This window comes from Electrophorus electricus, chromosome 12 (assembly GCF_013358815.1).
Source record: "Electrophorus electricus isolate fEleEle1 chromosome 12, fEleEle1.pri, whole genome shotgun sequence".
In the NCBI taxonomy this organism is placed as follows: Eukaryota; Metazoa; Chordata; class Actinopteri; order Gymnotiformes; family Gymnotidae; genus Electrophorus; species Electrophorus electricus.
In genome coordinates this window covers 6,102,864-6,126,496 of record NC_049546.1, presented here as the reverse complement: position 1 = coordinate 6,126,496, position 23,633 = coordinate 6,102,864, and the positions used below count along the sequence as shown (strand labels likewise).

Genomic DNA, 23,633 nt, shown 5'->3' with positions numbered 1-23,633 from the left:
GTTTTGTGCCACTTATCTATATACTACTACTACAATTCACTCTAAAACCTGATTAAATATGTGAAAATTTGTACACAAATCCAAGAATTCAAAAAGGCCACTTTTTCATAGCACTGTAAAAAGGAAAATGTACATTCACAAGTGGAGAGAAGAAATGCCATATATTATTTGATCCTTTGTTGAGGAGTAAAAAATAAATAAATTATGGTATATTTGTCACTCTACTACCCATCACAAACATACATGAAATAGTATGGGTTGTGACCCAACAGCAGTGCTTTCATTTGTAGACTATATGCAGTACACTTGCCTTACTGTTGCAGTCTTTCACAAACAAATTATCATTGTTCTTTAAGAACAAAGTGTTCTTTAAGCACAAAGCTTAGTTCCATCAAGTATAAGCTTTCTTTTTGCAACTAGTTTGTGCACCTGAAATCACTTTGTCAGAGTGAAGAATGATTTAGAGTACAAAGTAAAATGCAGACAGACCTTTTTAGATTTTTTAAACAACTATTACTACATATCATGATCTTGGTTACTGCAAATTGCGATGATGCACAAATGGGTGTTTTACATCAAATTTTACAGGTGTAATGCTAATTTGATGTTACCTTGATTTAATTCAATTTTGTTCCTCCATGAATTAACAATATTGACTCACATCCCATTAAATCAGCATAAATAAACCATTTGGGCTGCTTTATAATACTGGTTCCTTATGTCTCCTTCCCAAATGCTCTTAATTGTTTAATTCTAAGTGTGTAAATGAGGAATGAAGAGGATATGAATCAGGTGCAGAAACAACTATTGGCACATTCTTGTCCTTTTCACATACTCTAAATTTTACTTAACTTGCAGCCAAATAAACACAATGTACTGAGTCAACACAAACAAATCTTAAACTTCCAACCTATACAACCTGATATTCATTCTGAACTTGTCATTGCCATCTTGGCTACCACTACCCCCTACATTTAGGATAGCCTAAGCTTGATGTGGACTCAAACTAAAAACTGAATTTGGTTAACGCATCGTGACTAGCTCTTCTGAAGATGTAGGGTGAATGGCAATAGTGTTGTCAAAGTCTGCTTTTGTGGCACCCATCTTGATGGCCACAGCAAATCCCTGAAGCATTTCATCACAGCCCGGACCCTGCATGTGAAGGCCAACTACCTGACAGGTGGAGAGCATAAGAAATATGACTATTGATAGAGGAAACATTTTGAGAAAGAGCAAAAGATCTGAATAACAACTCAGCACTTACCTTCTCTTCCTTTCCTACACACACCAGTTTCATGACACATTTGGTCTTGCGTGATGTGATGGTATAGTACATTGGCGTGAATGAAGTGGTATAAGCCTTCACACTTGTCTTTCCCCAGCTTCTGATAGCCTCATCTACAAAACATGATTCCTAATATGACAGCATTTCTAAAAATATTATTCTAACAAATCAACTAGAAATAGAAGTGGACTAAATTTTTTACATTTTATAATGAATTCACAGCGGTCCCTCCTTTTATACAGTATATAATAATTAAAATAACAATAATAGTTGCATTGTTTAATAAACAAACAAACAAAAATAGAATGATTTAGCCACTAGAAGGTGGTGTTAAATGTCCAACATACCACTCCAACAATGAAATAGTGTTCTGGGCTAATTTGTTCAGAAAAGTCTAAATTTCTCCAATTGTTTGCTGTCTGTGCAACATGTGACCCCTAAATGGAAGCAATTCAATTTAAGAAAGTGAAATGTAAAATAATATTTTTATATTTTAAATGAACCTTATTCATCATTATAATATGTAGGCTGAAAATGCAAACTATTATTCGATAGAGAATGAGGTCAGTAGAGTGCATTTCATTCATCAATATAATATATTTCTCTTCAGCATGCATATTTGCAAAGTTGTTGAAATAAATCTTTTACACTATTAATCCACTACACTTATCAAGGGCAAGGGGTGTGTGCAGTTTATTTTCTGTCCATTGCCCTTTTGACATGTATGAGGTAGGATATCTCTTGTAGGATGCCCACTCCTAGGCAAATGAAAAATAATACTTAGCACCATGTAATCTATTGACCTGACTATAGATTGATGGTGGCCCAAGTCTTAAGAGGCATTAGAGCACAATGTCTTGAAGTTACTCTTCATGAGAAGCAGAAATCAATATTGTGGCCATTAGCTGCTAGAATAACATAACTGGCAGAGACCCCACCGAGGAGGTAAGAACAGCAATAATAAACCATGGTGTATATTGTTTGTTTATAATATATGTATGTATTAGGTATCCGCCTTAGAAGGTATTGAGCAGAATTGTAGGTGTTTTTGAAAGAGTTCACAAACTGCACCTTCATAAAATTTACTCAGAGAGATGTGGCCCATTTTAGCACTCAAGCTGCATAAAGGAGTGTGGCTTTTAATCTTTGACCTTCCAAACAAAGTTAAACATTCAGTGTGAGTTTGTCCTGTTTTTTTCAATGTCGATTTATGTCATGAAAACCGAATATCAAAGGTTTTATAACATTGAGACTGAAATCATTACTTGATTTGTGCATTATACATACCTTCAGTTAGTCCAATGGTGCCAATAGGTGGGTGGGTAAAAACAACAGTAGGAATGTTGGTGTAATCTAATTTAGATTCTGCTTTTCCCTCAAACAGTCGATGTGCAAGTTTTCGGCCAGCTGCAATGGCAACTGCCCACACAAACAGAAAAACAACACATGTAATATCAGCTGTTCCCTGTGGAATTTTTTTTGGGTTGGTGAGAGTATGGAGTATGTTATTCTGGAAAATTTCAACCAAACAGTCAGAGTTGTAGCTATTGCTGAGCATTTGAAACAAAGGGTGGTTACTGTACTAATGAACAATAAATCTAAAGATCAAATTGCTTAGCTTAGTTCGTGTTCTGTGTATTCATGGACTGTTTTACTTATGAGGATAATCCATTTACTTATGTATTGCAGCTCGTTGGTCAGGATGTTCTGATAAATGTTTGGCACTTCTGTGCCTCCTAGAGTTTTATGTTTTTTAAAAGGCTCTTAGTTTTATAATGCACACTAAGAGATAACGAACACTAATACAATCTAGGTGCTGCAAAGTTTGAGATTACTTTCTCTATATTTAACTTAACCATGAATGCAAATATATAGTCAACAAATTTGTATAGCCGTCATACACAGGTGTAACTTGTTTGGTTGACTTTCTACAATATTAAATGGCTAAAGTAACATTTTGGTCTTCAACAAAGGAAATTCTACCAGGTGTCAGGAGAGCCTTCCCACACACATCGCCAAGTGCATAGATGCCCTGGCGTGTAGTGTTTTGGAATTCATCCACCACAATGCAACCCTTTGGATCAAGCTTCACACCCTGAAAGTCAAATGAAAATTTTATTACCAAGTGAAAATCAAAGAGGAGTCCAACAAGGCCATGCACTATGATTAAAGTCATGGACACATACGTAAGAACTGGAACTGTTTTTCATTCAATTGTTATTAAAACTCCAAAATAAATGCCATATTCAGATACGTAGTCTGCATATAATGACGAGATAATACTGCTCAGACCTCAGGACCACTGTGTACTTCCTGGACACCTCAATAGTGAGGACTACTAGTTCACAGAGTGCAAAACTTGGGTTACTTCTACAAGCCTGTTATTATTAGGAACTACTGTACTATTACTGTGGCATCAAGTGTTAATTTAAAGGCTGACAGCCAATTAATGTGGTGGATCCCAGATTGCTAAATTGATGCAAATTTGCAGAAAAGGAGAACTACACTCTTAACCAGAGTGATTTACATATTTATTAGTATGACAGTGTTTGTGATCCATCTAACTCAAACCCTTAGCTTTTTTGACCTTTAAGGGACATGCTTGTTTAAACTGGCATGGCCTAGATGCAGTTGGAAAACTCATGCTCAGAAAGCTCTGTGCAAGAAAGAAATATCAATGGAGGCATAAACTGCATACAGGTAATGTAAATAACCTTACCCAAAAAATAAAAGTTAAGCTTTGCTTAACACCATCTTATAAACAGATGACTTTTCCCACACATCCATTGTCACATCTTTTGAAATGGTCAACTCTAAAAATAGACAAATGTCCCAAAATCCCCTAAATGCCCAAACACTTACAAAAATTATCCTTATCTTTTATAATATATATCCATTATAAATGTAATATTTAAATATAAATATGACTTAAAAATACAAACACCAGTGATTTTCTACATGATGCTGAGATGCCCAGAATATACATTTTTATATTACATATATGTAAATTAAAAATATTGGGAATTTCTTTTCTTACCATCTGACTGAGATTGAGGCCAGCGGTGTTGGGCTCTCTTCCAATGGCCCATAACAGACAGTCCACTCCCTGAATCCTGTCAGTCTTCTCCTTTGCATCCTTATCTTTAACATCTTTTGTGCCTAGTGTGATATTTAGACCCTGTTCCGTTTTCTGCACTGACTTTACCTATGGAACCACAGCACACAGACATGAGTACTAGGAATATTTATTTTCATTGTTTTGTTTGTAGAAATAATACCGGTCTCCCCTGTATAAAAATAATATTGGGAAACCCCTTTTTTTCTTTCAGAAAACAGATATATTTACACAGCAAAACTGTTTCAGACGGAATTATCTCATAAAAACATTGACACTTAAAAATGATTATGAATTTTACCAAACACAAATTTACATTTCACTAATTAAATCTCCTATCTTACTTGAGGTAACTGGCAAATAAGATGGCTGGTTAAAATCCAGGGTAGGAATTTTACTTTCTGATCCTGAAAAGTATATTGTGGCTTATCACAGAAAAGTGGCTTACTACTAATCTGGGAAGACAAGAGCCAACCTTATCTGAAGCTTTTAAAATCTGTTAGTGCATGTTCTTGACCTCCTTATGGTCCTTCGCTAACAACTGGAAAGCGCTGGCAGCAGATCAAATTCACCCCAAGTTAAAAATTTTCAAACAAAATGACAGAACACTTACCTGAGTGTTCCTCCATAAGTCAATACCACTGTTTTCCAATTCTTTGGTGCAATTTGAACTTATCAAAGCATCAAAATTTCTTAGTACCTTGGGGAAACACAGAAAATATAACCAATTCAATTTCTGCTGCTTCTTTGTTACATAATTCACTATGTCTGGAAATGGGTCTCTTACCCCATCATGACGGATGATAAGGGATGTTTTGGATCCCAGAGAGGACAGTATTCCAGCCATTTCCACAGCAATATATCCTGCCCCTACAAGAACGCTATGTCTACAAAAGGAGAGACATTAGGCAGATGTCCACTGTTGGCCATTTAGCTAGGATGCTTTCAAAAATTCATATAGAACAGGACAAGCAACACCAGTTTTGTTCAAAGTGATGTGCTGAGTATCAGTCTCAAAGGTGAATCAACAAAAGCATCTCTGCAAAAATGACAATGTTAATAAAACCATGTCATATAATAATGTCTTTGATTAATTATTACTATTCATATAAAGTTAGTATTTGTTAAAATCATCAAGTCAATACAACTTACCTAGGACACGATTCAAGTTCAAAAAACCCATCGCTGGTGATGCCAAGACTAGCACCTTCAAGAACATCAAATGATTTTCAAATAAGCAAACGCCTCCCCCCCCCAAAAATAGCACCAGACCCCAAAAAAACAAAAACACTCCAGATAATAATACCAGCAAGTCTACTGCTACTAGACTGGACCATATATTTATGGCCTGTGAGAGGATTCTGTCAAACCATGCAGTATATGTTTGGTTTTCAGATTCACTGCAGTCATTCCCTGAAAAACATCCTTTAATACTGGTTTTTAAACTTTATTATAGGGCCGGTTTTAAAAAACTAAAAGTGACGTTTAAAAAACAATTTATATATCAATTTCTATAAATTATTTATCAAATTTCCCTTACTAGTTCATTAATGTATACTAAGTACAAACCTTTACTCACCTGGGACATCTTCATCACTAACTGTTGATGGATGTCCACCAGTGGCAATTAGGATATGTGGTGCTGTGTATTTCTTTCCACTGACTTCAACAGTGGGCTCTGGGTCATCAGTAAACCGGGCATTGCCTTGAATGGTCTGAATTCTGGCCTGTGGGTATTATGTATCGCACATTATTTTCAACAGAAAGCCATAAGAAATTTGAAAATTCACCAACTTGTGTCCATTAAGGCTATACAAACAAAATCAGCTGAGTATTAACATACTCATGTACAATGCTATGGTTCCACTGCTCCTCCCTTTTAGAGTTTATTGCACCTGTCCTGTTACACCACCTTTCTGTGTATGAATAGAGCTCTTGTTGTGTCATTTACTCAAGCCTTGTTTGTGTATCATCTTAGCAATTCTGAGCATATTCCTTGGTTCTCATTTGTTGTAGTTTCCCAGATTTTATTATTTCTGCCATTGAAGATTCATTGCAAAATGTATTCATATTTACAGATATAACAAACGTAAGATGAGAAGTTAAAGGGGTTGCCTACCTTATCAAGATTGTTCCGGTAAATCTGATTCAGATGACTAACGTAAGCATCTCTTTTGTTTTTAATCAGTCTGTAAACACAAATCTTTTAATATTTTGAGTCAATAATATCAAGCACGTCATTACTCTTCACTCCTTACTCACTGCCAGCTGAAGTGTGCTTGTGCTCCCTCAAAGCCGTAGTCTGCATGATCATGAAGATATTCAGCATGAACCGATGTATTCCACATCACCTTCCAAAATACATGGAAAACATTTCCCCCCTGTTAGGCTATTTTTTTTATACCATTAGTCGACACAGTCACAAGACTCCATTATGTTCAGGAAATATTAAAGCCTCTGCCAACAGCTTTAAATATTACAAAATTCTTAAAAAAAACAAAAAACAGATAAAGGTGAAGCAGCCGTTGCTAAATACTTATTAACCAACCTTATAGTTAAGAAATCTGTATCGTTAAACTGCAAATCAAACAAACAAACAAAAAAAAAACCTTTGTGGATGTGAAACTGCATTGGGCGTCGGTCTGGAACATAGCTAGGGGCGTTAGATAAGTATGTTAACTGAAAACCGAACTGATAAAAAGTAATGTTGCTCCGGGTTAAAGTTTCTTATCAATGAGAAAAATGAATGAATAAGTTTTCAAAAATCTCTGGTTCCGGTATGCATAAGTGACAGCAGCAGCCATTTGCTGATGCAGACATTTACCGTCTGATAAAATTTCCAGAAATGAAGCATGAGCTTCCTCTTTTTTGCTTTACAGATAAACGAGCCCGCCCCCACTCCCCCTCAGGCGCGCATGCACACGCACACACGCGCAGGCATATATGTTTTAAGCGACACCTACTTCTCAAAACTGACCAGAACTGGGGAAAGAATTAACACATTTCAGCTAAAATAAAAAACCTTACCCAGAACACGTTTCTTGTAGCCTACAGTTTGCTATAGCTAGATAACTAATAGAATCTAATCATACAATATATGTTGGAAAGGGCTTTAAAATGGGTCACACAAAAGAAATTGGATTAGCCTACATCAAATGTAAGGTATTACCTTCTTAGGAACACAGCCAACATTTACCTGTAACAGAAAGCAGTTTATTATGTGCTTTTGGTTCAGGACTAACATCAAAAGACGTGACAATTCTAAACAAACATCTTCACCTTTGTGACATTCACGTCTTTATTTCCACAACCATTCTCCCATTTCCGCATACACAGCTACATCCCAACAGGTGTGTAGAAAAACACTACCAAAACACATGCCCTTCACTTCAGCAAACACCGCACAGAACATTCAACAGAAGCTGCGTCAAGAGGCTTTCCACTGCTCATGTGATAAAGTAGACGATCGCCTACATAATAAGTCACAGAAGGCTCCTTCATTATAATACACTCCAGTTGAAGCTTGTATTTACTTACGCAAGTACCTCCAAGTCTGTTATTTTCGATCACGGCGCAGGTGGCACCGAGTTCGGCTGCCCTTCGGGCACCGGCCAACCCCCCGGAACCACCTCCTATTACCAGAAAGTCGAAACGGGTAACGGCGTCCGACGCCATTCTCCGCCGGAGAACGCAAACGAGTGAGACCGGGAGACGAAATGTAAGATAAGACGCCTGCATCCGAGAGAAATGTACTAATACCTCCATAAGCAGGAAGTCGGACCGAGCCTCGTTATTGAACTAATGGGAGGGACAAAGAAAGGAACGAAAGCCAGTGCTGAGTCATGGTGAGCTGTCTGCTGCATAAAACCCATAATAAATATTATTATTAATCACGTTTTATATAGCGCCTTTTTAAAAATCAATGACGCTTTACGGACATTAATCCGCTTTTTCCAAACGACACACACGGATGAGAAGCGGCAGCCAATTTGTGCAGTAGGTTGTCGACTGGATGAATCGAAATCTAGACGTCAAGTAGGATAGTTTGCATTTACAGTGATCTCGCAACATATTACAGCTTTATTATAGATCATTTTGTTTTCTTGTTGGTGACGTGGATGTAAATTGGATAAAATCCCACTGCTTTTACCCATATAGCCTTTACGAGGCAATGAAGCCCGACTATATAAATAGCCCGACTTGTCCTTCTTCACATCATATAAAAATTTAGAGGATACCATTGAACCAAGCTTTTTCCACCTTCCTTTTACCTAGGGGTCGAGTATGATGACAAAGTAACCATTTACATTAATCATTTAATCAACAAGGTATTACAAAATTAGGCTTCTACGTCCAGATTTTAATACCACTGACCTAGGCTATTTGCACCCATGCTTGACAACACAAATCTCGGGAGGGGAACTCATTCCGAACAACACACCTTCAGTCCACAGCAAATCTTGATCCATCTCGTCTCTCTTCGTTGGCAATTTTCCCCTTGAAGCTCTGGCATGACAAAGTAATTTACACTAATAAAATATGCTGCAGTGAGAGAGTCTTAGCAATCTTGATACCACTTCTGACTGTAAATGATGGTGTGCACAATGTATATAAATGAATTGCGTTTTTGATTGTGTTAATTCTGTCACTTGACAATATAAGAAATGTACATGGATAGTTTCTTGAATGGGGTGGCTTGCACTGAACTCATTACTGCCATAAATGTTGAAAATGAAACAAATTTAACAGTCATCATCATTTGCCTAGGTAATGGCTACATGTAAAATCACAGCCAAGCTCTTCATAAGAGACAAAAACAGTAGAAATAACTAAAAGGTTTGTGATCACTTGGGTTTTTGAAAATATATTTCTATCAATTAGCATTTTTACACATGTAAATATGTCTTTTTGGTTGGGAAAAAGACAACTGTCAAATAATTGAGGCCAAATCCGCTCTTTATAAAGAAGAAGATACTTTGAGGAACATGAAGCTCAAATGTTGCAAAATTGTTTAAGTAACTGTTCCATGTTTATCTATCTATTTATTTATTTATTTTTAAATGAAAATCAAACAGTGTCCCCACCTCTCAACATCAATGTGTTAAATCTAACATTTTACACAATCAAATTTATTAAGGGTTTTGGAGATAAAAATAAATCCATGCTAGGGTGAGTCAAAAGTCCCATTTTCTCAGCAATCTTCTTTATTGATAAATTAAACAAATGTGAAACATGGACAGTGTTAACACAGACAAGCTTTACTTGTCATTCTCATAGTCTGCAGTAACCTTCCTTTTGCTCTGCTCGTGAACTTGACTGCCCCATGTGTAGATGAGGCACATCAAAATTATGGCTGTGGAAGACAAACAAAAGGACAGTTACCAACTGAATAACAAAAATAATTGTAGCAAACTTGTCAGTACTATGATCCATTAGGGTGCAGCATAGTTGGACGTTTTGTTCAAATTTGGTAGGTTCGGTAGAAAAGTACAAAACATCTACACTGTACATGCATTTGTTTATTTCCACATTTCATGAAGTGAAATGAGACACCAGAATCTTCCCATTCTCATAAAATTCTTTGTCTACAATTCTGTGCAAATGTATTTATTTTCTTATTAATAAGTGATTTTCCATGCTAAGATGGGTATGCCTTACCCCGCATTCACAGTGGCAAGCAACTCCATGTAATATAGATGTTATGTCATTGACACTTGCAGATTTACAATGAGAAAATGAAGCAAAGTGAGTGAGCCAGGCTTGGCCTGACTGCATGATCTTAATCAGAAGTTAGTTTTGCCCTGTAAAAGATCCATCTTTTATTAAAGATGGTGTAGGAATTTCCTGTACCATGTCTCTCCAAATATGAGTGTTAACAAAAAAGGAGAAACAAAACAAAAACAAAAAATAAATAAATAAATTGTTGATCTAAAGTGAGTTTGATTGCCTTAACAGGCTACACAGCTTGTAAACCCAACTAAAATTATAAGGTAAATCACTATTTGAATGCTAGCATGTATTGCTGCCATGCATAATTAATTAATAAAGTTAGATGCTACAAGGGCATCCCTGCAGTAAACTCAACTCAGCACATATTAGCCAGCAGAAAATGATTTGGGTAACATGAGTTTGGGGGGGGGGGGGGGGGGGGGGGGGGGGGAGAGAAGAAAGGAAAAATAAAATAAAAATCTCCTCGTGTGAAAAGGGAAGGTAGTAAAATATGTCAGGAATATATGAGCCATGATTTATTACACATCATTTGACTTTTGTCAAAACGTATGAATCACTGAAGTGAAGCATGAGTGACAGAGATGACTTGTATATCAGCCCTGATCAAAGAAATTGTTTATTTAAAAATTACCTAATATCTTAACAGTGTCATTTTAAGTAAGTGCATAATTTCATTCACCAGATCATTCTTTTAATGATGACCACATCTGACACTATTTTTTAGATTCACTGACTTTTCTCCATTCATAAGGTAGTTTTAATAAGCTACAAATTAAATACATTTCAAATACCAATCTTCATACATTAGAATTGGACACAAGTTAAACTGCATTTATACTTGACTGGCATATTACAATAATATTGTTGCTCAGTGTAAATGCAGACTGAAAGATACAGATACATCACTTACGGGGTGCAATCTTAAAGACAGAGCCTGTGAATCGCCTCCAAACATTAGGAATTCCTTTTGAAAAGTAGTTAGGGAAAGCCCGCTGCTCAAAGGGGGAGATGGAGTAAGTAATTATATGTCTTATCCTGGCCAAATCTCCAAAGTGACGACCCATTGTGTCAGGATGGCTGATTTAAAGAAAACATATATGTGTTAGCATATTTTTGTTACACTTTTAAAGTTATAGCAAACACATTGTAAACTCAACCACTCTAGGAAACCCACAGGGTTGGGTGGTTGGGGTATGGTAATTACTAACTTGAACCCCGAAGCACTTGATGAACAGTAACATTCCCTGGGGAAACATTCCCTGATGTTGAAATTCAGGATACCGTGTCCTGAATCAGCTTTAACATAAAATGTTAAAACCAGCCTATTTCAATACCCTCCCACTGAAGAAAGGGACACACACCCTCTCCCTCTCTCTCTCTCTCTCTCTCTCGAGTATGAGGATCTGACTCCCAATTTTTTAGCATTCAGTAGTGCGCTCTGTCGGATGTCTAGGTATAAAGCATAGCTTTGCAAACATCTCGCGAGATTACATAACAGGGACGTTACCAACCGATATTTTGTATTTGCAAAATGGCGAATATCACTACTTTTTAGTTAGCGTCATTTAGCTAGCTATCTACCACAAGGAAAAAAAACGATCCAATCACAGACAAATATAGTCTGTCCAAAAAGTGGTTGGGGTATGGTAATTACTAACATGAACCCCGAAGCACTTAATGAACAGTAACATTTCTTCTGATTAGTTAACTAGCAGACCTGGAACTAAATATCCACAGCCAATAACAGAGCATTTGGTACCATGTAGCTATTTCCCCACGCTGCGAAAGACCTAAGTATATAACCAATGCCGCTGAAGATTAATGTCACTGAAGACTAACGTTCCCGCTAAACTGGGATAGAAAGTCAGCTAACATAGCTAGGTGGATAGCCAGCTAGCTAAAGACCTTGCTTGACATTCAAGTTGGTTATAGTAACGCAATTGGTAAATAAAAAAAAAAATAAGGTCGTGGGGTTCTTTCCTCCAGATTGGTGTCACATACATATCATTACTTACTTTTCTTAACTGCTCGAAAATAGGATCTACCACGGGAAACCAACATTTTCTATACCTACCTCACTGCCGTTCCTACTGCTGCGTGGAAACCGTGTGAAGATGGTAACGTTATGGAGTTTTGCACGATGGCCCCAGAAATGGACCTTTCAAAAGAAAAGGCGGTGATGTGGTTTGATTAGGTTGAACTGAATTTTAAATCAATTTGCAAAAAAATCCCAATGTTTTGTTCATTTTTTTCTAAGGAATGACCATAAATTATTGCTATAACTGTCTACTGCCTAAACAAGACATTATGTCAGAATAAGCTCATAATAACATGAAACCACCAGACCCTTTCTTGCTAGAAAACAACAAATTGTATATTTAATAATTGTTTGTTGTTTTCTTAATGGAAGCAAGCTAAATACATTGCAATCAGGGGAAACTTTAACACAATGCTATTAGGCAACCGTTTAGTGTTGTTTTTATTGATTTATTTTAGGCTGTTTTATTGACATGCTAACTATTTCCTACTCTTTGTACTGATGTTTTCCATTTTCACCATTTTTTGGATGATGTTTTTGTTCTCATTGTTTTATCCTTTTCATGTGTGAGCCTAAAAACCAGTCTACTCAAAGAGTAAATGACAAAAGAGACAGTTATGACCCAACAAGCGCACTGGCTTCTCTCTGATTCAACCCATGTTTTCTTACATTATTTACTGTGCAAAATCTGTTTGTGATTGGTAATAGTGGTCATAAAGATATTTCCTCTTTATTTTAGATTCTATTTTTTTCAGAAGGCACATTCTGCCCACATGAACCATATTGTAATGTTCATTTTAACACATATAATTTAATATCATTGCATAATGATTTAATCTGATACGTTCATGAATTTCATTTAATGAATTCAAACTCTTATTTTGAAATGTAATAAGACCCGCTACTGGAGCTAATTTCACAATTTTTGGCGTTTTTCCTTAGCCTTTCCGGTCATGGCTGTAGAATGTACAGTGAAGCTTACACGTGAAGGTCAGGACCACGAGTATTGAAGAAATACTTCGCGTTGAATCATACATCATACATAAATCTATGTAATGGACGCGCAGGGAGCCACGACTGACCCCCAGCTTCAGCAGTTCATCGAGATCGAGTCTCAAAAACAGAGGTTTCAACAGCTGGTTCACCAGATGACAGAAGTCTGTTGGGTAAGCATGCAAGATAGCCATATTTCATGTTGTAGCTAACCACGCTATCTGGCTAGGTATTTATCTTAAAGACGTAAAAACGTATAGGTATGAGGTCGACTTGTAACGTTGTCTCTCTAGGGACAATCGCTCCAGATCTTTCTAGTTAACGTCAGTCAATGTACATATAAAGGGCTAGCTGGCTAGATAAGATTGCCAAAGCTTCCAAATTAACGGTCACTAAGGAATAAGCAGTGCATTAAGAATTTAGACTTGCGCGATACACTTAACACAAATGTAAAGACAAAAAGCAATTTGTAAGGTTCCTCTGAGATAACACTACAAGTCTTATATGGGTGTCCTCTGAAATTAACTCTTTAGGCATTAATAAATTAAATGTACATAGATAGCTGGGCCTACTAACTATAGGTATGTGCAGGGCTCCAGGGTCAAGCTGAATTTCGTACTAACGTAGAACTGCGCAGCTATAGCCTGCCTGGACACAGATTATAATATTCAGAAGTCCAAAGTAAAATGTTTGGTGTCTTTCTTTACTCCTTTTGGGATAGAAAAGATAAGTGCATGGTTACTTTGAGGGAAGAAAAGGTAAAAGAATTTCTGGCATTTGCTATTCAATATCAGTACCTCCCAATCCAGTGTATGCATGAATGCTTAAAATGCCTACAACATTTCCTCAACATAATTTGCATAACAGAACATAAGATGCACTGACATGTCCTTAGTGTAACTTACCAAGATCCTCTCAAAGAATGCCTTTGTGATGTGCATTTTCAAAACACACTTGTAAATTAATCTAATCAGGTGATGGCTGTCAGTTGCAACATGCATGCAAGAACTTTGCATTAGTTTCTCTTGAAATTCCAGCATTCCAAAGAATGAGTGATGTGTTCATTTAGTATTTTGGACATGAAGAAACTGGATAGTTTTCCACTTTCAGTAATTTTCTACAGAACCTTTAAACATGAGACCATGCATTATTGTTGAAAAAGAAGAGGTAATAGTAATAGAGTCGAGGGTGTCAAGAAGGATAACACTACCAGATAATAAGTCTGTTGGGTAAGTATGCTTGCTAGCTAGCGTACTCATCATGTTAGAGAACATGATGTTTATATAGAATTTTGAGGGACTGTTTGGAGGGGCTGATTATCTTAATCAAAATTAAATTCCTTACATAATTTAAAGGGATATAAATTAGTGGGTAAAGTTTGAGAGAATAGTCCTTATATCGACTCAATCATATGAATAAAACTTTACTAGTTGCATTTAAATTTTCTACTTTGCATGTATATTTATGTTCAGTGTAATTTCTGTGAAAGACAAAACAAGCATGTACTTGTTTTTTTTCCCTTCTTCCACTAGCTAAATCCCAACAATGTGAACGTTTTGTAATTGCTGTGGTCCTCATACTTGTTGTTCTGTCTAGGAGAAATGCATGGATAAGCCTGGCCCAAAGCTCGACTCCAGGGCAGAAGTCTGTTTTGTGAACTGTGTTGAGCGGTTCATTGACACCAGTCAATTCATCCTCAACAGACTGGAACAAACTCCGAGGACAAGAGGCTCCTTCTCTGAGACCATAACAGACTAATAGTAATCTAAATCGAAAAGACTGCACCAGAAGTCATCTGTTCCTGCTGTAGTTAGGTAACTGTCTTTATACAAAGTCAACATCCTACCCTAACCCCCAAAGTGCCTCAAAGTGTCCCGCTTTGCATTGCATGCAGGTTAGAGGATGAGCAGTGTCTTGTAAAAGGCAAAGTTGCTGTAACAGTATTTGTTCAAATATGCATATGGAATAAAGTAAGGTGAAATATTTATCCCGCTGCTATGTTGTTAGGAAATAACAAATTGTTAGTTTATGATGCTTCACCCCTGGTTTAGTTAATGAGGGTTTTAAATGTTTATTCATTGGGTAGAATTTGCTGATTCTTATGAATGTTTAGAAGTTTGCTTGATTGTTTGAAGGTTTTTTCAGATCATGTAATGAACAAACCTTTGAAGAAATGGGCAGACTTGCTGATTGTGTTTTATAAAACCAATATGCAAATATAAATATATATATATTATATAAATATATATAATACCAGTGCTAATGCAAATGTACTTTGTCCCTGCATTCATTTAACTGGTCCGTAAACACCCTTGTCTAGGACAGTTCCTCCTTTCAAATGATTGGCTAAAGTCAGAGTTTCTTATAAATTCTTAGTTTCTAGTTGTTTATTTTGAATTATGTTTTGGATTATTGTAATACTGAATGATCCATCTTTGGTCAAGACAAAACTTGTGGTCAAAATATCCAAATAATTTTGAGAATTCATGATGCAGCCCGAGAGAGGGGTTAAACAGAAATGGGCTTACTATATAACGATATGGTTGATTTAACCAACTGAGTGCTAAGATTTCTTTCTGGCTATTGCTAACTAAGCTAACTGCCTAGTTAGCAATAGCCAGAAAAAATTTACAATTATTTAATAATTGTAAAATGTTACAAGGTGTGGGCTCAGCTGGAGTGTAAATGAGGAACGTTAGAACAGACAGGGTGGATGCTGTCCTGTAGTTGTTTGGCTGTCTTTCAGCACAGCATTTCACAAATAGATAATAGATTCATGAAAAATCACAGTGGAAATTATTTACATTTCCATCAAATTGTAGTACTGATGCTTAGCTCTGGTTACTGTTTGCATAAACCATATTCCATTTTACTGGATTTTTATTCAATTTGATAGGCACCTTTGGTAATTATGGAGTTACCAAATTAATTGTCATTCATCTGTCAGGAAAAAAATCAAGATCTTTTGATTCATTCCGATGCCAAAACTGAGAAGACATTCATGCCAATAAGACAAACATATTGAAAACTAGTTTATATCAGGCTACATTTCCAGTATGTCAATGCTTAGAGCTCTTTATAACAATTTTGACACACCAATTTTTTGCACCCACAAAGGCAATTGCTCTACCACATCCAAGGTATTTTAATCCCTAACTCCAGTGTGTCATATGTATTACACCAGTAAAATATATGGTATTTTGAATACATGCACCATTTTTCATAACATACTTGTGAAGACTAGCCATAAGTTCAGCTTTGGTTACATGTACCCACAACAACCACAGCCCTGTAAAAGCAAACTCCAGGCACTCCAGGTTCCTCCTTGGGATTAGATACTTTCTTTTGGCAGCCATTCCAAATATCTTGTTTGCATGTTAAACGTGTTACTGCTTTATACAAGTCTTTTGGCTTATCAAAATAGTGCATGGACAAAATTTGGGGGTTACCTCACTGAAGAAAAGAGTATAAAAAACAAAGTGCTATTAAGGTCAAAGTCAGATGAATACTCATGATGCAATGTCCATCCAGAGTATTCATTTAAAAAGACTCTTTAATTGCATGTGCTCTCTCTCTCTCTCTATATATTCTTCATTAAATATGCTCATATACAAACATATATACAATTTTAATAGTGTTGGTAATCCACATTCATGTGTGTTTTTCACTCATCTTGGGTCCAAGGAAATGTATGCAGCACCCTAGGACCTGCTTGGGGTTAATGACACACTGGCATTGGCCAAGACAAAGACACTTGAACCTACAACCCTTCAGTATTGGCTCAGCTAATATGGTGCCTAATTGAGATTGAAACCTTAGGATGCTTAGGAGCCCTTCGTCAAATTGAAAGCAACTACATCTAAGTAGTGAGGTCTGGCTAGGCGAGGATTTGTGCAAATGTGTCCCACCACTAGAAACAAAATGTGTGGTGTCAACTTGATTGTTTTGAAAAAGAAATGTTTTTATAATTCACATGGGCTATGATACTGTGTATAACCTTTATAAAATAAAGATAATAGTCACACATTCAAAATGCTCATACTGTTACAGAACTGCAAAACATGCAAAACTGCAAAACCAGTAAAAATGGGTGTAATCCCCAGAATGTAAAGATATATCAAATTATCCAGCAGTGAACAGCTGTAAAAAGTCCACATATAATTGGTTTAATAAACATACTTCACAGTATTCTGAATTTAATTAAAGCAGTGCAATAATGTACTCAAGAATATTTAATTAAGAATGTATAATTCAAGATTATGTAGTAAAGTCTATAACATTAAGATGGGTAGTTGGAAGGCAGTTCTGACATGAATTCTTAGAACAAAATCTATTTTTCTTACTTCCTATGGCAAGTTTGCTAATGTCCTCCTTCAGACTTTCTTGGTTTGGCAGAGCAATGTAAGGCTGATTACATGTGCTACCCCTGACAGCACCGTGCAGATATAGAGGGAGAGAGTCCCAAGTGAAAGTGGTGTCCTTGAAAGCATGGAGAAGGAAAATACCCAGCACAATTGTGAGAAATCCACTAACAGTCCCAATAGCTCCATCAATGGACATGCGCAGCCACTCCTTAAACAAGATGGCTGAACATGCCATAACCGATGTGGTGAAGAAGACATAGTAAATAGGGGTGACAATAGAGGTGTTGAAGATGTCCAGAGCTTTGTTAAGGTAGCTGATCTGAATGCTGACACAGATCACAAGGCAAATGAGTAAAGCCCAGAATAGAGGTTCTTTTAGTACTGCTATTCCTGAAAAAAGCTCTTTGATGCTGATACCAAGGCCTTTCACACAGGACACAGATAGTGAACCAATCACTGAACAGATGAGGATGTACACCAGCACATTCTTTTGTCCATAACGAGGCGCAACAATGAAGATCAGGACCAGGCTGCTTACAACAATGCAGACAGCAAAAACTATAAATCCTGAGAGGTAAAAAACAATAAATAAAAAAATAAATAAATGGATACATACATGCATACATACATACCTACATGTAGAGTATAGAAGAACTACTACCACTTAAAAAATAGAGACCCCTGAACAGGGTAAAAATCAAAAGCACCTGTATCTTCAAGCTTCTCGCCCATAATCTTCAGACTAGCAACCTCCTCTTCTTGGGGCGCATGAATGACCATCACTGTAGAACCCAGGAGGCACAGTATGCAACCAATCTTCCCATGAATATTCAGACGCTCATTCAGGAAGTATGATGATAACACTGCACTGCAGGGGAAAGTCAGGAGAGAGTGTTCAATCCGTCAACATATCTACATACAGTATCTAGCAGAGCAAGTAATTCCTTTCACTCACTTCAAAGATAGAGCCATAGACCCACCTTACTAAAACACTCATTGCTCCCAAAGGGGTGACTAATGTGGCAGGTGCAAAAGCATATGCTGCAAAATTTGCCCCCTCACCAACTCCCACTGAAAATGGAATGGAGGACAGGCATGAGCTTATATGCTATTTAGGCAGCACATCTTAAGATCCACTACAATTTACATAAGAGCAAAAAAAAATATATATATATATATATTTGATACAAGAGAATGTATTAAACGTTAATTTGGGTAGAGTGAAAATAATGCTATTACAATGTCATTTCCAAGTATATTGTTACAAGTAATACTTTAAAAATGCACAAGCTGTCTGTGGTTTAGAAAATATGCTCTCTCCAGAATGATCCTTAGAAGCCAAATATTACATCATACTTGATATGAGTCCAGCCCACCACAACCATTCCTTTAGGTATGCATAGCCACCTTGACCTATGTGTGTGGAGAATTTAGAAAATCAACAATAAAATAACCCACATAAAACAAGAAAAGAGTTGTAATAAATAGATTTTTGAAGATACTCATATGAAATGTGTAATGTGAAGCTGTACATAAGTAACATTAAATGTACCTGCTCTCATAGATCCATTGCTTGCAAGTCTTAAAAGGCCTTTCTTTTTCAAAATAAAACTCCCACCAATGAAGATACTTGAGGAGATAGCAAGTGACAGCCCGATGTAGAAGCCTGAGCGATTAACAGTGCCAGCATCCATCTGAATGTAATCACAAATCACTGGTATTAACAAACCCAAAGGGAAAAGACCTTTAGAAAAAATGACTAAATGGCACTGGACATTGCAGGTACTCGTCTTTTTGGCCTTTGTTCACTAAACAAATGCAGTCTAAAGTTTAAGTAACTATTAAAATATACTCTGAATTTATTTTTCATGAAGGCATTTAGCAATACAAAATATGTGAATAACTTAAGTTTCATATGAGAACACACAGAAGCCTGAAAATCCTTCTGATATCCTGGTGTGTAAACTCAACAGTACATCAAGCATGGTTAACAGGTTCACTTTGCAACCATAAATAACACAAAAGTCATTAGTTACACACAGACTGTGAGTGGCAAAAGATATGGAAGCTTTCCAGTTGTTTACTGGGGCTCCACTCCCATGTATTTAGGATCTTCAAAACATTATGGGATAAGTCAACGTCATGTCAGTCACAGAATGTTTGCTCCTCTGCCCCAATGGGTCTGGAATGTCTTTGTAAACATATACTGCAAAAGTTATCAAGTTATTATTTTTCCTACTTTAAATAAATTATTAGCAAGATTTACCAGATTTTGCTTTAGGCCCAGACCTACTTTTCTATTGCCTTTCAGATGAAACATCTGAGGTTTTAATTGCTTGTATAGAGTGCATTTTGTATATTTTGCACGTTTTTAGGGTTAACGAACCTAGTGCTTGGAACTCTACTGTAATTTTGTTTGGTTGTTAAATTAATCCGTCATTCGATGACTTAAAACATTCGCTCGGACTACAGAGTCGAACCTTTGCAACACAGCTACCAGCCGTTTCAAGAATTAGCCTGAAAAATACAAATCCTCCTACAGAGATTTCAAAGCATAGGACTACAATTGTGATACTCCAGCCACATTCGTGTTGGTTGTACGCCGTCATCTAACAGGCGTTTTGCTCATTCGTACGACTTCTTGTCCGCCTTGTTTAGAGCCTTACACAGTATGAGAGGAGTATAAAGAAGACTTTTGCGGTATAGAGGAAATCGTTTGTTATTAAAAAGTGACTGGCACTAGAAATCCTCGGACACCTACTTTATTGTAGACTGTACACCCACCTTGTCTAACAAGCCAGATATGACCATATAATTGTACTTAACGATGTATATGTATGAAGTTGCTGAACTTTTACTAATATACTCAACCCAAAATATAGTCGCTTTAATTAGACAAACCTTAGTATCGTAACAGCCATCGACGATAAATCTTGATAAACTTCCTGTTTGTCACGTGAATTGTCACAAATTTGTAACTGCAGCGGTTGCCAGATTGTTTGTTTTGAGGCATAATCTGTAAACGCGTTAAATTAATAGAAATAAAAATCAAATTTCAATATAACATGAATGTTTATATAACTCATATAAATCAGATAATATTGCTCTAAATTGAAATGACATTACTATCATTGTTATTTTTTATCATGAATGATCAACTTAAAATAAAAGTGTAGTAAAAAAACATGGCATGAGCTTTGTATTAACAATCTAACAGCCTTTCAGGAAACAGTCCGAATAGCAATTAAACCTGAAGAAACTATAATATACCAGCTCAGGTCCATTTTCCTTATATCAGTCTGGCAACACACTACTCAAGAAGTTGGCGGTTTGCGGGGGGCGGATTAATCTCCCTCTGGTGCCAATAATGTAGCAGCCATTTACAGTAATTCACAGATATTTAAACCAAATATATACGGGCATAAATTACTATTTTGAGCCTTGTAGGTGGAGAAAAAAACGTCTAGTGCTAAAAGTAAAACTAAAGCAGGTGAGACTGTTACAGTGTTTAAAATGTTTTAGACTGTGCGTTTGACAGTATCAAAAAAGGTTTCTTAATTTTAGTAGCAAAATAAATATCTCTGTAGGTTGTTATTAAGTATACAACTCCAATGCTTTTATTTTTATGTTTTGATATTGCATGCTCAGGGATTAACACTTTTGTTAAGATTCTTCGTGGATTCGTCAAATTACGAAAGCAACGTACAATGAATTATTTTCATAGGCGACCTACAGCATCTATCCCCGTGTTAATGCTGTTTCTTTTTGTTTCTACCTGTTTCTAGTGTACAATTTTTTAAAAACAATATTATTTTTTAAAATTATGACACAATGAATTAGTTTAGGAAAGTTCTGTATGATTTATCGATAAAGCCTACAATTAAACTGGCAAAGTCTGGTGCCATTTTCTGCTTGTTGCAGTATCCTTCATTTCCAAAAAATATTGATTCCAAAAAATACAATTATTTATAGTCAAAACCAACCCCATAATTCTGACCTCATTTCTAAGAATAATAAAATAAAACCAAGGACAGTGTTAGGACTGACTTTTGAATTAAGAAAGTGCGTGCTTGGTACCTCCTGTGAAACTACCATGTATAGAAATTTTACAACCACAACACTGGACATTGCACTCATCCCCCTCCACCTCTCAGACCATCACTTTCTATCCTTCTCTCTCACCCTCCCTTCTCTTTCCATCCAGTCCTCCCCAACGTGGTCCTCCTCCTTCTCTCACAATCCGCACTCTATAACTCCCTCTTCCCTTACTTCTACTATTTTGTCCACCCTTCCACACCCTGACTCTCTGTCTTCTCTCTCTCTGGATACAGTTACAAATACTTTCATTTCTACACTCTCCTCATTAATGAATCTTCTGTGCTCTCTCTCTCCTCTAGACCTGCAAGGTCTTCCCCACCTGCCCCCTGGCTGATAGAAACACTCCACTTTCCAAGTTCTCACTGGAAATAACATCTGCAAAGTCATTCTACTACAAAGGGAAATTTGAATCATCAGAATTTGATCCACGTTATCTCTTAACTATTTTTTTCTTCTCTCCTTAACCCCCTCTCCTTCCTCATCTCTTACTCTTGAGGATGTCCTTCTTTGAAGAGACAGTTGAAGCAATCTGCCAGTCCTTTTCCTCTGTTCCCACTCTGTTACAACCAGTGTGCATTCCCAACATCCAACTCTCTGGCTTCTTTTTCTCCTCTCTCCTCAGATGAAATTCTTCAACTCCTGACTTCCAGCAATCCGACTACATGTCTGTTGGATCCCATTCCTTCCGCTCTGTTCCAGACGATCTCAAGAGATCTGCTTCCTTTTATCTCTGTCATCATCAACAACTCCTTATCCTCTGGACATGTACCAACTGCATTCAAAACTGCCAGGGTGGTACCAATCCTCAAGAAGGCCACACTTGATGGCTCCAATGCTACCAATTACAGACCGGTATCACTTCTTTCTTTCCTCTCAAAAGCCATTGGATGAGCAGTTTACAATAAAATATATCTTTTCCTCACCCTGAACCAGCTGCATGATCCCAATCAGTCTGGCAGCAAACCGGCACATTCAACAGAAGCAGCCCTCACAGCTGTGACGGAGAAACGACATGCTGCTACAGCTGCCAAACTGTCATCTGTTGTGATTCTTCTAGACCTTTTGGTGACCTTTGACCACAACATTCTCCTCTCTGGTCTCTTCAGCCTTGGTGTGATTGGCTCTTCATGGAAATGGTTTCAGTCCTATCTGGAGGGATGATCCTATCATGTAACATGGAGAGGATCCACATCCAAACCATGTAAACTCTCCACCAGTGCAACACAGGGCTCAGTATTAGTCCCTATTATCTCTTCTCTTTGTGTACTCATTCTCTTGATGATGTGATATCTTCTCATGGCTTCTCCTACCACTGCTATGCCGATGACACTCAATTATTTATTTCTTTTCCACCGTCCGACACGCAGGTCTCCAGACGTATCTCAGCATGCTTGACTGACTTTGCGTCATGGATGACAGCCCACCACTTGAAGCTCAACCCCAGTAAAACTGAGCTTCTGTACATCCCAGGAACTCCCAACCCTTACCATGACCTCACAGTTTCCTTTGAGAACTCCCTGGTATCATGCCTGCAGCCTGGGCATACCTTTGGACAACTAGTTGTCATTCCAAACTCATGTTTAAATCTAACCTGGTCTTGCAGATTCCTCCTTTGTAACATACGAAGGATTTGGCCCTTTCTCTCGCAGGAAGCTGCCCAGGTGCTTGTGCAGTCTCTTGTGATCTCAGTGCTATCTCAAAGCTATCAGACCTCTACAACTTGTCCAGAATACCAATGGCATGACTGGTCTTCAATCTTCCGATTCACTCCACTGCTGCACTCCCTTCATTGGCTTCTAGTAGCTGCATGCATCATATTCAAAATATGCTTGCCTACAAGGCCAAATATGGACCAGCCCCTCCATACATGATGTCAATGATCAAAGCATGATCTGTACCTCGAGTACCTCGAACCTCAAGTATGGCTCGGCTTGAAATACCACGCTTCAAGTATGATGGAAGAGAAGCATCGAGACTATTCTCTGTCCTGACTCCTAGATGGTGGAATGA

The 23,633-nt window shown here is 37.2% G+C and overlaps 4 protein-coding genes across 6 annotated transcripts; 1 reads left to right on the top strand and 3 right to left on the bottom strand.

Moving 5' to 3' along the window:
• Window positions 1-473: 473 nt before the first annotated feature.
• Window positions 474-8,283, bottom strand: gsr (glutathione reductase). 3 transcript variants are annotated; one of them, XM_027003647.2, is made up of 13 exons: window positions 7,938-8,283; window positions 7,570-7,596; window positions 6,663-6,751; window positions 6,520-6,589; window positions 5,980-6,127; window positions 5,553-5,607; window positions 5,188-5,287; window positions 5,014-5,100; window positions 4,323-4,490; window positions 3,269-3,380; window positions 2,573-2,704; window positions 1,265-1,398; window positions 474-1,173 (listed from the first exon to the last, which is right to left on the bottom strand). In XM_027003647.2, exons 1-13 carry the CDS (start codon window positions 8,163-8,165, stop codon window positions 1,024-1,026), a joined length of 1,500 nt encoding a protein of 499 aa, XP_026859448.2. In that variant the 5' UTR covers window positions 8,166-8,283; the 3' UTR covers window positions 474-1,023. The 3 variants fall into 3 exon arrangements, with proteins under 3 accessions (XP_026859448.2, XP_026859449.2, XP_026859451.2); XM_027003648.2 differs by having other exon boundaries at window positions 7,946-8,016; XM_027003650.2 differs by lacking the exons at window positions 7,570-7,596; window positions 7,938-8,283 and adding an exon at window positions 6,949-7,244.
• A 1,298-nt stretch (window positions 8,284-9,581) lies between these two features.
• Window positions 9,582-12,289, bottom strand: LOC113573359 (cytochrome b-c1 complex subunit 8). The gene is made up of 3 exons (XM_027003570.2): window positions 12,205-12,289; window positions 11,041-11,207; window positions 9,582-9,753 (listed from the first exon to the last, which is right to left on the bottom strand). The coding sequence occupies exons 2-3, from the start codon at window positions 11,192-11,194 to the stop codon at window positions 9,659-9,661; spliced, it is 249 nt and encodes an 82-aa protein (XP_026859371.2). The 5' UTR covers window positions 11,195-11,207; window positions 12,205-12,289; the 3' UTR covers window positions 9,582-9,658.
• An 834-nt stretch (window positions 12,290-13,123) lies between these two features.
• On the top strand, window positions 13,124-16,234 carry timm8a (translocase of inner mitochondrial membrane 8 homolog A (yeast)). Its single transcript, XM_027003565.2, has 2 exons — window positions 13,124-13,334; window positions 14,758-16,234. Exons 1-2 carry the CDS (start codon window positions 13,224-13,226, stop codon window positions 14,917-14,919), a joined length of 273 nt encoding a protein of 90 aa, XP_026859366.1. The 5' UTR covers window positions 13,124-13,223; the 3' UTR covers window positions 14,920-16,234.
• Window positions 16,235-17,145: 911 nt separating this feature from the next.
• zgc:101583 (uncharacterized protein LOC494104 homolog) lies at window positions 17,146-20,488 on the bottom strand. Its single transcript, XM_035532283.1, has 6 exons — window positions 20,427-20,488; window positions 19,078-19,219; window positions 18,882-18,938; window positions 18,506-18,596; window positions 18,233-18,393; window positions 17,146-18,092 (listed from the first exon to the last, which is right to left on the bottom strand). Exons 2-6 carry the CDS (start codon window positions 19,217-19,219, stop codon window positions 17,419-17,421), a joined length of 1,125 nt encoding a protein of 374 aa, XP_035388176.1. The 5' UTR covers window positions 20,427-20,488; the 3' UTR covers window positions 17,146-17,418.
• Between the last annotated feature and the right edge of the window lie 3,145 nt (window positions 20,489-23,633).

Bases quoted from the DNA above. Each gene is read 5' to 3' on its own strand.
- gsr (XM_027003647.2), bottom strand. From the start codon at position 8,165: ATGGAGGTATTAGTACATTTCTCTCGGATGCAGGCGTCTTATCTTACA. The intron at 5,608-5,979 runs GTGAGTAAAGGT...ATGTTCTTGAAG, and splicing joins TAGTGATGAAGATGTCCCAG to GTGCTAGTCTTGGCATCACC. The intron at 4,491-5,013 runs GTAAGTGTTCTG...GTGGTTCCATAG, and splicing joins ACTTATGGAGGAACACTCAG to GTAAAGTCAGTGCAGAAAAC.
- timm8a (XM_027003565.2), top strand. From the start codon at position 13,224: ATGGACGCGCAGGGAGCCACGACTGACCCCCAGCTTCAGCAGTTCATC. The intron at 13,335-14,757 runs GTAAGCATGCAA...TGTTCTGTCTAG, and splicing joins AGATGACAGAAGTCTGTTGG to GAGAAATGCATGGATAAGCC.
- zgc:101583 (XM_035532283.1), bottom strand. From the start codon at position 19,219: ATGGATGCTGGCACTGTTAATCGCTCAGGCTTCTACATCGGGCTGTCA. The intron at 18,939-19,077 runs GTACATTTAATG...CCACACACATAG, and splicing joins CAATGGATCTATGAGAGCAG to GTCAAGGTGGCTATGCATAC. The intron at 18,093-18,232 runs GTGCTTTTGATT...TTTACCTCTCAG, and splicing joins CGAGAAGCTTGAAGATACAG to GATTTATAGTTTTTGCTGTC.
- LOC113573359 (XM_027003570.2), bottom strand. From the start codon at position 11,194: ATGGGTCGTCACTTTGGAGATTTGGCCAGGATAAGACATATAATTACT. The intron at 9,754-11,040 runs GTAAGTGATGTA...TGTCTTCCACAG, and splicing joins TGTCTTTAAGATTGCACCCC to CCATAATTTTGATGTGCCTC.